Source organism: Zootoca vivipara, chromosome 14 (genome assembly GCF_963506605.1).
Source record: "Zootoca vivipara chromosome 14, rZooViv1.1, whole genome shotgun sequence".
NCBI classification, from domain to species: Eukaryota; Metazoa; Chordata; class Lepidosauria; order Squamata; family Lacertidae; genus Zootoca; species Zootoca vivipara.
Genome location: NC_083289.1, coordinates 53669887 through 53684073, shown reverse-complemented (window position 1 = coordinate 53684073; position 14187 = coordinate 53669887). Strand labels below are relative to the sequence as shown.

The 14187-nt window shown below is 52.1% G+C and overlaps 1 protein-coding gene across 1 annotated transcript in view; it reads right to left on the bottom strand.

The window, feature by feature from the left end:
- The window catches only part of CORO7 (coronin 7), a 90095-nt gene that overhangs the window by 55822 nt on the left and 20086 nt on the right, over positions 1-14187 (bottom strand). The window contains exons 8-9 of the mRNA XM_035132186.2: positions 9969-10055; positions 9252-9334 (exon numbers count right to left, since the gene is read on the bottom strand). Of these exons, the coding sequence (XP_034988077.1) occupies positions 9252-9334; positions 9969-10055 (170 nt within the window). The remainder of the gene's footprint in view (positions 1-9251; positions 9335-9968; positions 10056-14187) is intronic.

The following is a 14187-nucleotide window of genomic DNA, read 5'->3' as shown; positions in this document are numbered from 1 at the left end:
AAACACATTTCCCTCTCAATCAGGGCCCTTCTGCACAACCGGGGGGGGGGGGGGAGAGAGAGAGAGACTAGCATAATGTATCAAGTTGTCTCTTTTAAAAAAAGATATCTATTACATTTATATACCACCTTTTCTTCCAAGGCGCTCAAAGTGGCATACATGATTCTCCTCGCCCCTTTTCACCCTCACAACAACCCTTCCAGCTCCTAGTTCAGCACTCTAACCACTAGGCCACACTGCCTCTATGGAGCCCACACTTGCGGGCAGGGAAAGTGAGTTTCTCAAGCACAAATGCTGCAACTGCACAGGGACACCCCCCCCCAGGATATTATGCGGTCGCTGGTTGTGATGGTTACACTCCTCCTCCTCCTCCTCCTCCTCCTCCTCCTCCTCCTCCTCCTCCTCCTCCTCCTCCTCCTCCTCCTCTTCTTCTTCTTCTTCTTCTTCTTCTTCTTCTTCTTCTTCTTCTTCTTCTTCTTCTTCGACACAGCACCCCTCTCACACACCCCAGATGCTTGCCTGAAGCACCTTGTGAACTTTTAACATTTCTTTTTCAAGTAAAACCAAGTGTTTTCTTTCCAGTGTCTTTCCTTGGTGATTGTGCACCCGCCTCTCCCGAAAGGTGTTGCCGTGGTGCGGTTGAATCCGGCCAGCCCCAGTTGCTAAAAAGCAACATCTCTGAAGGACGGAGGTTCTGCAAACCTCTTATTTGCCTTCATTTTATTTTTTGCAAGTCCTTCTGAACACGCCCAGTCTCTGGTCTGTGGCAGGCAGCCGCCTCCCCTCTCTGTCCATTGCAGCCCTCAAGTGAGAAGCGGCTTCGACTTTGAGCAAAACAGGGTCGCTGCAACCTCCTCAACTCCACTTGCCCTCCTCTGTTTTTGGGGCAGGGCAGCAGGCAACAGCCAGAAGTGGCTTTTCCAGCCTAGCCTACCGGTAAATCAGATCCTTATCACCAGCCGGTCTGGCATCTGCACTAATAGCCTGCAGATGATTAACAGCACTTGCAATCAAAGTGGGGGGGGGCAAGGAAACTCGGGCAGCAAGAGGCCAGGGTTTAGCCCTGCTTGCCAGGACTGCAGGCACTCTGGGCGCAAGGGCTGAGTGAGATTTGGTTTTCAACATTGCGATGTATCACCAGCTAAACATCGCAATATACTGACATATCACCATGTTTGAAATAAGGATGGAGCTATGGAGAGGAACTGGCTTCATGGTTTTTCCTGCATCGTGATTTTGACAAAGCATGCACCCCCCCACCCCCATGATTCGCAATATATTGCCTGGTCAGTAATAATAATAAAATTATTTTTATTATTAATACCCCACCCATCTGGCTAGGTTTCCCCAGCCACTCTGGGTGGCTTACACCATATGTAAAACATAGTAAAATATCTGTTAGGGAATTTTATGGGGGGGGCACCCAAACGAGGCTTCATTTGGGAATCAAGATTGGCAGAAATGCCCTCAAGGGGACCCCGTCTGATCCTGCAACACCACTCTAGTATCGCACCAACATGAACCCCTCAATCAAACCCCTCAAGATCAAGCCCTGTGTAATAAAGGCTCCCTTTCCTACCCTTTCTCTGTTGCCTGAGACTCTATGAAACCATATTTCTTTATAAATGAATACCGTGTATCTGTATTTCTAAATGAAACCCCTTTTGCTACTCTGACCAAGGGCTCTCAGGGATGCAGGGAACAGCCATAATCCTTTAAGCAAGAGGTCACGTAGCCAGGGTGGTGCTCCTCTGCATATCCATAATGCATTTAGGTACCATCTCCTGCCATTCCCGATCCTCCGAAGCCAAAGGCAATACACACACCTGGACCCATTGTTTTTCCCTGCCAGGTACTCAAGGATCCCCTCCCAGTTACTTACTGGTACTTGCTTATCAATGTCCGGGGACATCGTGCATTGTTACCTTATGTTAATCCAGTTTACCTCCTGTTTACCTGTATGCTAATGCCCCTTGCACCTTCCCCTTTTCTGACGTTTTACCCTGTCACAAGTGATGTATGCATGATGCTTTCGATGTGCATTATGGGGTGGTGGTGGGAACTTTTAAAAGTTCTTGCAGCCCTGTTCACGGTGTTCAGTCTGGCATTGAACCTGCTGCGCAGTAATAAACCTTGCTGTTTGCTCCGGATCATGGCTGGACTCCTTCCTTTTATACTCCGCAACGACCACAGGCCCTTGCCTGATGAGCTGGGTGGCTGAGCATTCTCGCACCCAGAATTTTGCCCTAACAATATCAAACATTAAAAACTTCCCGATCCAGGGCTGCCTTCATATGTCTTCTAAAATTTATGTAGTTCTTAATCTTGACATCTGAAGGAGGGCATTCCAAGGGAGAGCAATGTGAAACCGTTATCACAATATGCACTTCAAACCGGTTTTGGACGATAGATCACCCAACTCTAAAACACATCATGATTCACGATATATCATTAGGTCGAAAACTATGGAACCAATATCACAACACAGTGGTACCTTGGTACGCGAATAGCTTGGCTTCCAAACAAATCGGCTTCCAAATGCCACAAACTCAAAAACAAGTGTTCCAGTTTGCGAATGTTATTTGTAAGTCCAACGTCCAACGCCGGCTTCCACAGCTTCTGATTGAGTGCAAGAAGCTCCTGCAGCCAATCGGAAGCTGCACCTTGGTTTCCAAACCGTTTCGGAAGTCGAGAGGACTTTTGGAATGGTTTAAGCTCGAGAGCCAAGGTACGACTGTCTGGACTTCAAACCGGTTTTGGATGATACATCACCCAACTCGAACACACATCACGATTCGCGATATATTGTCAGGTCAAAAACTATGGAACCAATATCACAAGACCGGTTTTGGACAATACATCGCCCAGGCCTAAAAAAGGCTCCATTGGGGCTGCAGAACTTTATGCAAGAAGAGGCGCCCTTCTCAGGGCAGGCCTTAGCGTGAAACAACACAAAGCAGTTGCTTCTGTGCCCTGTGCCACATTACAACTTCCCTTCTGCCATCACCGTGTGCTGGGAAAGCAAGCAGAGCCCCAAGGGGGGCAACTGGGGTTGTTGGCTTTCGGCACAAAAGCATCCGAGGCTGGTGGCGTCAAACCTTCTCCCGGCAACTCTCCTCACCACCCCAAATCTCAACCCCAGAATGTTGCTGGAGAGCTTGAGGGCCTCAGCCATTTCCCAGCCCCCCTCCCCAGACCATGTCCTGGAAGCATTTGTGCCGCTTCCTGAGCTGCCCGGGGCTCAGCGGGGTGGGCCTGACCTCCCCACTGCTTGGCTAAGAAGCAGCCGCCAACCAGCTGGAAGCACTTAGCTGCCGAAGCCGCCACCTGATGCCGCGGTGGTGCCCGTTAAGTGCCGGAGGCCCCTCAAGGGTGAGGCCAATTTGAGGAGGACAAGGTGCCCAGCGGGTGCGGCAGCCGGAAATGGGAACCTCTCCGTTCAGAGTGCCAGATGAGACCCAGCGAGGGCCCCGCTTGTGGGCGCCAAGGAGGCAGCTGGCTGGCCCTTGTGGAAGACACTGCTGGGCACCTTTCCCCAACCCAGGCTTGCTCCTTGGGCATTTTGGACTGAAAGTCCCACCAGCCCCAAATAACAGACTGGTGGGAATTGTAGTGCAACAGCTCTGGAAGGCAGAGGAAGGGTGGACTCAGGGAAGGGCTGTGGGGTCTCAGGGAGAATCTTTGTCATCTCTAGGGAGGCCTGGGGGAAACTCCTCTCCGAGTCCCTCCTTCAAATACGGGACAGGGACCAGTTGTAATTTATCCCACCCCCCCAATGCGCTGCTTTTATCCATTTTCTTTGCATCCGCAGGCAGGATCCATCAATATATGAAGCCTACACACACACACACACACACACACACACACACCCTGCAAACAGGAGACCTCAAATAGGACACCAACATCATGGTTATTTATTTTTTGTATGGGCTGGTGGTAAACCACCAAAAAAAAGGGGAGGGGAATGGTGGGGGGGGGGAAGCAATGCAGTTTGGAAAGAAATGAGGCAGCCTCTTGTTTTTAAGAATGAGCAAAGTATTTTTAAAAGCAATGGTTCAGAACAACATTGGCCAAGGGAACCCAGGCTGCTGCAAGAAGGCTCCGAGGCAGCCAAGGCAGCGTTGCTAAGAGAGGTCTGTCTGGATTGCAGCTGGGTTTGCGATAGCCAGCCTGGCTCTATAAAAGCACAAAGGCAGGAAGTAAATATTTGGAATGACGTGTTTCATTTCCCCCACCCACAAAATTTCCATCCATGCACACACTGGAAACCCCCCAGAAATTTCAGATTTCCAGGTGAGCCCAAAGTCTCCTTCACTTGTTTCCAAGCCCCTTCACTGGAAGTTTATAAATGTGGCCGTCCCCTTCTGGCTATTATCAAGGTCCTTCCTCACTGCCAGTGTGGTGGGGGCCATTTCCAGCAAGACCCCACGCTCCCCCCCCCTGTCAAGCCTCTGCTTAAAGACCTCCAAAGAAGGAGACTCCACCACACTCCTTTGCAGCAAATTCCACTGCCGAACAGCTCTTACTGTCAGGAAGTTCTTCCTAATGTTTAGGTGAAATCTTCTTTCTTGTAGCTTGAATCCATTGCTCCGTGTCCGCTTCTCTGGAGCAGCAGAAAACAACCTTTCTCCCTCCTCTATATGACATCCTTTTATATATTTGAACATGGCTATCATATCACCCCTTAACTTTCTCTTCTCCAGGCTAAACATACCCAGCTCCCTAAGCCGTTCCTCATTAGGTATTGTTTCCAGGCCTTTGACCATTTTGGTTGCCCTCCCTCGTGCTTCGTGCCATTTCAGATGAGACCAGGTGGCTTTTCAACAGAGGTTGGGTGGCCACCCGACAGGAATTCTCTACTTGCCGTTCTTGCATTGCCAGGGGTGGGACTGGATGGCCTTTGGGGTCCCTTCCAACTCTGCAAAGAGTCAAGGCCAGACCAGCGCTGTTCCCTCTTTCCTCCCAACCCCGCTCCAACCCATTCATTGCAAACAGTCCCCTATGGGTGCTGAGGCACCCCCAGAGCAGGATCAAGTCCAGGGTGTGCCATGAGGAAGGGGGCCAGCAAAAGACTGCTGGGGGAGGGGGCTTCCCAAAGGGAATTTGCACAACTTGGCCGTTTGCACCAGCTGTGTTGCAACACACACACACACACACACACCCCTTCAGGAGCAGCCTCCCCACCTGCCCTTGGCCCCTCTTGCTACCACAACCAGCCCCCCCCCCCCCAGCACCTGCTACTAATTAACCAAGAGGAAGGGAAAGTGGCTCCCTGTTTGCTTCTTTCGGGGAGGCAGCGGTCTCTGCTCTCTGCTTGCCCACCAGCCTTTCAAAATCCATTTCAGATGAGATCAGGAGAAAAGCTTGCAGGAGCTTCCAGAGTGGACCCCCGCCCTTGCCGAGAAGCCCCGATGCAGCCCAGGATGGACGTGCCTCCTGCGCTCTGCCTCCCCCAGCCCTGAGAGAGGCTCCTGTGTGTCTGGAGCACAAAGCTCCTCTGGCCTCGGACCCCTCGGCCAGGTCCCGGTCACCGCACATGCCAGGACCCTCTGCTGCTGCCCCACACGGGCCGATGAGCATGGAGGGACAGGGCATGGCGCACTCTGGCACCATACCAGCTGCTTCAGCAGTTTCGCTGACCCCCGGCAGCCGCGGAACACAGAAGCACAAAAGGAAAGGCTTTCAGCCCCCCAGTTTGCTCTGCAAACAGCCCCCCAGAGGACTCAAGGGCCATTCATGCAGTGGGCTTGGCAAGGCGGAGGATGGGGGGGGGCTTTGGAACAGGGCTTGGCAACTGGTGGGGGGGGGGGGAGGCAGAGAGAGAAAGAGGCGGCAGGGGGGGGGAGAAAGAGAGGGAGAGAGAGGCATTTGTCTTCAGAGCCTGGGCAACCATTCTGCGCACATCCCCAAGCCTCAAGAACCTAGTAAGAGCCTGCTGGATCAGGTCCAGGGCCCGTCTGGTCTGGCATCCTGTTCTCACAGGGGCCAACCAGATGCTGCAGGCGGGATCCCAGCACAAGATCCCTCTTCTCCGCTCCTGCAGTTTCCAGCAACTGGGATTCAGAAGCACTGTGGAGGCAGAGCAGAGCAACAGGCCTAGGCCAACTCGGCCCTCCAAATGTTTTGGGACTACAACTCCCATCATCCCTACCTAACAGGACCAGTGGTCAGGGATGATGGGAGTGGTAGTCCCAAAACATCTGGAGGGCCGAGTTTGCCTAGGCCTGTTCTAAAACCATCCAAGTTGGCAGACCTCCTTGCCTCCTGCGGGGGTGAGTTCCACAGTTTTGCTCTGCGCTGCATCAAGGGCTTTCTTCCTGGAGCTTTGTCATTTGAGGGCTCAGTGTGGGTGCCTCTGCACATTATACGATGCCGATGGAGGGCACCTGGTTGGCAAAGGCTGGGCTAGGCACACCGCCACTGTGCCTCTCGCTAACCCAATGCAAGATGGGAAGGAGTTCTACAGTTTAACCCTCCACTGTGCATAGAAGGACTTTATTTTACCCAGCCGGAATCTCCCCACATTCAGCTTCTTTGAATATCCACTAGAATCATAGAATCATAGAATCAGAGAGTTGGAAGAGACCACAAGGGCCATCCAGTCCAACCCCCTGCCAAGTAGAAAACACCATCAAAGCATTCCTGACAGATGGCTGTCAAGCCTCTGCTTAAAGACCTCCAAAGAAGGAGACTCCACCACACTCCTTGGTAGCAAATTCCACTGCCGAACAGCTCTTACTGTCAGGAAGTTCTTCCTAATGTTTAGGTGGAATCTTCTTTCTTGAAGTTTGAATCCATTGCTCCGTGTCCGCTTCTCTGGAGCAGCAGAAAACCTTTCTCCCTCCTCTACTACTCCATCTACTTTCTCCATGTCATGAATAATTTCACAATCTTCCATCATGTCACCTCTTACTTCCTTTTCCTCCGGCACCTGGGGAGGCGGCGGTGGGGCGATCCACCCACGGGGGCAATGTGGCGATCCGCCCAGGGGGGGCAGCACAGGGAGCTGCCCACGGAGTCCGCCTGGCGGATGCAAGCCCCACACCGCCGTTTTGGGCAGCGCTGGTCCCCGAGTCCCCACATCACTCCCAGGAGAGACGCGTGGCTCAGGCATGCTGCAGGCAAGGGCCCACGCTAAGTGCCGCCCTCCGCAGCGTGCCATCCCCCTCAAGGATGACACCTGGGGCGGACCCTGCAACCCCCTTCCTGACTGCAGGAGTAGCGGCAACAGCTGAGCCAGGGGTTGTGGTTGCCCAGAAACGGGGCAAATTGGTTTCACACCCCCCCCTCAGGGGCTCACTTCTGCTCACTTTGCCTTTCCAACAGAAAGTGTGTGTGTGTGTGTGTGTGTGTGTGTGTGTGTGTGTGTGTGTGTGTTGATCCATATTTTGCATATCACAAGTCCAACCAAGCAGCCAAAAGTCCTCCGAGCGACTCCTCTTGTTTCCAAGAGCTTGAAGGAATGGAATCTGGACGCAGAACAATACGCCTGTTGGATCGTGTTGCTTGCTCAGAAAAGCCCCCCTTGCGCAGAGGAGGCGGAAAGCTGCGCAGGAGAAACAGGGCTCCTCGGCGCTCCCCTCACCCGTGTCCCCCCCCCAAGTCCCTCAGATCCTCTCCCGCTCCCCTCCTTATCAGGCCGGGTCCCGATGATACACGGGGGTCACCTTCTAACCCCGACGCAGCAACGCAGGCCGATAAGAGAGGCGCACAGCAGCCGCCAGCCACATTCCTCCCCCAGCCAAAACAAGCCAGCCAGCCGCCTGGAATCAATTTACTCCCTCGCTCGCTCGCTTGCTCAGGGTTGCTTGCAAGGAGGAAGAAAGGAACAGCAGCCGCCCACCTTGGCAACAGCCACGCAGGCCCTGCCTGATGCAGCCAGGAAGGGGGGGGTCTGGGCGGAGGGGGGCTCTCTCTGCCTCTCTCGCCAACGGAGGTATCCTGAAGCACCCCCAAGAAGCTGCAAGTCCACATTTGCCCAGAGAAAATGGGGGGGGAAGAGGCTGGAGGCGATTCTGACTCTCCACAGGCGACCAGCCATCCCAGAGACTCGTAGAAAGATCACAGAAGGCCGGAGCGTTATTCAAAGTGGGGAGGGGGGAGCCCTGGTTGCTCCTGCCAGCTGCACCCCCACCCCTCCCGAGGGCATCGCGCGGAGGCAGCTTTCATTCATTCGTTCGTTTGTTCTTTCCCAATATTTATACACCACCTAATGGCAAAAGTCCTGTGGGTGGTTCACAAGGAAAAGATCGAAAGCCATAAAATGCTATAGGAAACTATAATCTTGCACAGAATAAAACCCACAAGCAAAGAAGGACGTCAGTACAACAAACACAGAAAGCAATGAGGGGAAATTATGACGGAAAACGCCTTCATCCGGCACCTAAAAGAAGTCATCGCGCAGGTGCTCTGCAGGCATCCCTGGGGGTGCCAACACTGGAAAGGCCCTTCTCTGGAGTAGCCAGCCTCATGTGCATAGCTATCAGTGCATAGCTATCAGTCATGTTTCCCCTTTTATCGCGAGGAAGCCTATTCAGCAGAAGGGAATTTCCCTTTAAAAAAGGGAGAACTTGACAGCTATGGGTCAGTGGCAAGTGCTGAAGCTGGAGAGACCCGTGGGGTTGACCCCCTCCTATCACAGGGAAAGCTCCTCGCCTTCTGCATCCGCCCAACATGCAGGAGCGATGCAACCTCAAAGAGAGTCCCGTGGGTTCTTGCATTCAAAGCCCAGAAAGCTCTGACGGGTTAAAGCCAGAGGATCCCAAATTCTTTTGGGCCACCGCCCCCTTGGCTCCTCTGCCCCGTAAAAAGCCTGATTCAGAACAGCGGTTCGCACAACCCACAGAGGAAGATATCAGCACAATAAAATTCAGGACGGTAACAGCCGGTTGCACGTCTATTCAAAATCCAATTTGAGACGATTTCGTTTGATTGATTCAACAAAATGGGTGGACGTGATTGAGTGGCACCAGCTATTCGAAATCTGATGAGCATTTATTTGCACTGCCAGCGTGCCCCCCCCCCCGATCCCTTGCCTCTTTTCATCCCCAAGTCACCCCACTTCCTCCCTGCGGGGGGGGGGTCAAACTGACACTTAAGGTTAGCACTGGATTAAGCACACTCTGTTCTGCCTCCAAGGCTAAACAACAAATCCCCCCTCGCCCCACAGTGGGAACTCCAGCTGAACAGCACCCCAAAAGCCACGCCTGTTCCCAGCCCCCCACCTGCCCCCTCCCCCTCACTGGTCTTACCTGGGAGATGCATCCAGGGTGATGGAGGCCAGAGAGTTGCTGAATCTCCGTGTGTCCCAAAGCCTGACTTCACGCTCCCTCACCTGGAAAACAGGCAGGGTGATGGTCTCTGGCAACAGAAAACTCCCCACGAACTCGGCTCCTTGCTAAGTTGCGATTCCTGCATTTGCAGGGGGTCAGGCTGGATGACCCTCAGGGTCCCTTCCAGCTCTACAGTTCTAGGAAAGCTAACGAGAAAGAGGCAGGTCCTCCACACAGGGGTTGGCTTCCTCCAGATGTTCTGGCCCACAACACCCAGCCAGCACCGCCCTGTAGACTGAAACATCACTCTGGAGGGTACCAAGTTTGGGGAGATTGGCCTTTGGCTTCATTTCAATTGGCTGTGCTGACCAAGACGCTAGTCCTCAGGCCCTGTGTGTCAGCTCTGCGCCAGAACCGCCAGGTAGAGCATGCATCTCAGTTCCTGTCTGCTCCAAGTCCAAAAAGTCTTTGCTCCCACCTTAGCTCATTGGCCAGCACTAATTTTCCTCTTCCTGATTTCCTAAAGGTAGGATAGCTCCGCTGGTAGAGCAGGAGACTCTTAATCTCAGGGTTGTGGGTTCGAGTCCCACCTTGGGCCAAAGATTCCTGTACTGCAGGGCTTTGGACTCGATGACCCCTGGGACCCCTTCCAACTCTGTGGCTCCATTATAAAGGGGATGGAGGCAGGTACTGTACCTGGTTGAATCCGACGGAGAGGAGGTGACCTTCAGCATCCACCCAGATCAGCCGCGAGTCCTTGCCGTTCGCATGTGCCAGGATGCTCTGCAAGGAAGAAGGGGGAAAAGGGCATCAAGAGCCAGGCTGGGAGAAGCAGCCGCCCATTTCACAGGTGCCCCGCCTGGAAAACTGACTCCCACCCGCTGTCTCTGCCCTGTCTCCCTCTCTCTCAGCTGTGGGTTTGGCATGGGTCCCTTGGGCTTGCATCTGAGCGATTTGAGCATGTGCAGAGGAGAAAGGAACGAAAGAAGCCCCTGGGCTTAAAAACAGGAGAACAGCTGAGAGAGGATGAGGCAGGGTCCCTCTGAGCTAAGGGGGGAAAGTGGAGGAAAGAGACCCCAAAGGGTGAAAACATCATGGAACCCAATCGCAGAATCACAAGGCTGGAAGGGAGCCCCAAGTCCAACCCCCTGCAATGCAGGAACCCTTGACAACCTCTGTTTAAAAACCTCCAAAGTCTTGGTCACGTTGCTGGTATTGTGCTTTGTGCTTAGTGGTTTTATACAGAATTAATTGCTGCAATTAATTCTGTGTCGACCACAGCAAACTATGGCAAGTTCTTAAAGAAATGGGAGTGCCTGATCACCTCATCTGTCTCCTGAGAAATCTCTATGTGGGACAAGAAGCTACAGTTAGAACTGGATATGGAACAACTGATTGGTTCAAAATTGGGAAAGGAGTACGACAAGGTTGTATATTGTCTCCCTGCTTATTTAACTTATATGCAGAATTCATCATGCGAAAGGCTGGACTAGATGAATCCCAAGCCGGAATTAAGATTGCCGGAAGAAATATCAACAACCTCAGATATGCAGATGACACAACCTTGATGGCAGAAAGCGAGGAGGAATTAAAGAACCTTTTAATGAGGCAAAATAAAAAAATTCCTTCAGTAGCACCTTAAAGACCAACTAAGTTTATATTTTGGTATGAGCTTTCGTGTGCATGCACACTTCTTCAGATAGATGGACTTCCATTTCATGCGGCTCAATGTGGTGCCTTCCATAGTTCTAGTTACAGGTAGGTAGCCGTGTTGGTCTGAGTCGAAGCAAAATAAAAAAATTCCTTCAGTAGCACCTTAAAGACCAACTAAGTTTATATTTTGGTATCTGAAGAAGTGTGCATGCACACGAAAGCTCATACCAAAATATAAACTTAGTTGGTCTTTAAGGTGCTACTGAAGGAATTTTTTTATTTTGCTTCGACTCAGACCAACACGGCTACCTACCTGTAACTTTTAATGAGGGTGAAAGAGGAGAGTGCAAAATGTGGTCTGAAGCTCAACATCAAAAAAACCAAGATCATGGCCACTGGTCCCATCACCTCCTGGCAAATAGAAGGGGAAGAAATGGAGGCAGTGAGAGATTTTACTTTCTTGGGCTCCTTGATCACTGCAGATGGTGACAGCAGTCACGAAATTAAAAGATGCCTGCTTCTTGGGAGAAAAGCAATGGCAAACCTAGACAGCATCTTCAAAAGCAGAGACATCACCTTGCCGACAAAGGTCCGTATAGTTAAAGCTATGGTTTTCCCAGTAGTGATGTATGGAAGTGAGAGCTGGACCATAAAGAAGGCTGATCGCCGAAGAATTGATGCTTTTGAATTATGGTGCTGGAGGAGACTCTTGAGAGTCCCATGGACTGCAAGAAGATCAAACCTATCAATTCTTAAGGAAATCAGCCCTGAGTGCACCCTGGAAGGACAGATCGTGAAGCTGAGGCTCCAATACTTTGGCCACCTCATGAGAAGAGAAGACTCCCTGGAAAAGACCCTGATGTTGGGAAAGATTGAGGGCACAAGGAGAAGGGGACAACAGAGGACGAGATGGTTGGACAGTGTTCTCGAAGCTACGAACATGAGTCTGACCAAAGTGCGGGAGGCAGTGCAAGACAGGAGTGCCTGGCGTGCTATGGTCCATGGGGTCACGAAGAGTCGGACACGACTAAACGACTAAACAACAACAACAACAGTATACTGTATGAACCAGTGAAAGAGAAGAAGGGAAGTCATTGATTTAAGGTTGGTTTAATAAGGAGGCCACTTCTAACCAACGGCTTCTGCGGCCTTATTTATTTCACCCAACAAATGGAAAGGACTCTCCGATGAAATTGGGTTTTAAACTTTCTATTTTGACATGTCCTTTGTTGCAACACCTTTGTTACGGAAAAGAAGGAGGGGGTACCTGAGTAAAGTCTCCCTCTAATTCTGGTACCTTCAAAAACCTTCCTCATCAGCCAGAGAACTTTGATATCATGGGTGGTTCTTAACATATCTACTGGTTCTTGTACAGCGGAACCTCGGTTGTCAAACATAATCCGTTCCGGAAGACTGTTCGTTCGACTTCCGAAACGTTTGACAACCGAGGCGCAATGGGCGGTCGGCAATTTCAAGAGAGAAAATGGAGAAACACGCCTCAGAAGCCATTCGACTTCCGAGGCGCATTCAAAAACGGAAGCATTCACTTCCGGGTTTTCGGCATTCATTCATTTCCGGATTTTCGCCGTTCGACTTCCGAATCATTCGGCTTCCGAGACCCTTGAAAACAGAGATTCCACTGTACAGTGGTACCTCTACTTACGAATGTTTCTACTTACGAACGGAGCTCCGTCCGCCATTTTGGATGCGGTTTAGATAGGATTTTTTCTACTTACGAATTTTTAGATAGGGTTGCTTCAACTTACAATTTTTTTCTCTCAATGCATTCCTATGGGATTCGACTTACAATTTTTTTTCTACTTACAAATGTGCATTCGGAACGCATTAAATTCGTAAGTAGAGGTACCACTGTATTGTAATTTATAGAATTGTGCCATTGGGCTGGAATGAGTAGAGTCAGGGTGACCGTACAGTCTCCTGATCATGTAATTAAAAACAAAACAAAACACCTATCCCCCACCCAAAAAAAGTCTCTGCCCATGGAGGGTCACGCAAGGGAGGCATTCAGGTCCACTTGGGCCCCCAACTCGTGCCTTTGCAGGCCCAGGAAACCATCGCCCAGCAAGAACGCTGAGCATGCAGCAAACCATGACTGGGCGGGGGGGGGGGGGTTTGACACATGTTGCATGTTCAGTCCCTTCTAGGTGCCCGGATTCATATCCAGAGCAGACTAGAGTGGAACTGGCCTTGGCACGAGACCTCCAGATGTTGAGATGTTGTGGGACTCCATCAGGCCAGTTCCCCGCAACATGGCCCATTGATAGGGTTACTGGGAGTCATGGTTCAGCACACATCTGGGTTGCACCAGGCAGAGCCACACATCCCAGCAGCAGGAAGCCCTCTAGAGCCTGAAGCCAAAAAGCGCCCCGCCCCCCAGCCCCTTTAGATTTCCAAGGAAACTGCCCAAGGAAGAGGGTGCAGCCCTTCAAAGGGAGCTGCAGAAAGTGAGAAGGCAAAGTCTAGGGAGGGAGGGAGCATTCAGCCACATCAGCATTGGCAAGAGGGGGGAACAGTTGCCTTGCACACACAAACACACCACAGCCGCAGCCGCCCGCTCTGGGTCACAGCCTCTCAGAGAACTTCAAAAGCTGCCCTAGAAGCAAGACGTTGTGCCAGAATCTCCTTCCCAGACTTTTGCTCACTTCCTCCGCCTCCTTCCCGACACAGATTCCTCCACCTCCACAAGTAACAACTCAGTGTGTGCGTCACACACACACACTCTCTCTCTCTCTCTCTCTCTCACACACACACACACACACACACACACACACACACACCACAGCCTCTTGAACCCAGTGGGCAGCCCAGATGCCCGAGTTCAAGACTCGCACAGAAGAGGAGCAAGGATCAGTTTCTCTCCTTCCACAGCTGGGCCAGGGGCCCCACTGGGCTCCCGAGGGCCCCAGAAGCAGAGGCTGGGCCCCTGCTGCTCTCTGTGGCTCTTCCAGGACTGGCTGCCCCACCCCCAAAGACAATAGTGGGCTCTACAGCCCCACAGGTGCCCCTTCCACAACTGCCCGTTTCTGCAGTGGGGCCATCCCAGCAGGGGTCCCGGTTACAACGCAAAGGCCCCGATCCTCTCTGCCAGCTGCTGCTGGGGCACCCTGACACTTTCCAAGGAACGGGGAGACGGAGGGTGCGCTTGGCACAGCTCCTGCAGGGACCCTCTGCCTTCAGCCCCCACCTTCCTCCCGGCTCAGCCTCCCCGCGGCTTCCTCCTCGGTGCAGCATTTCGGGACGG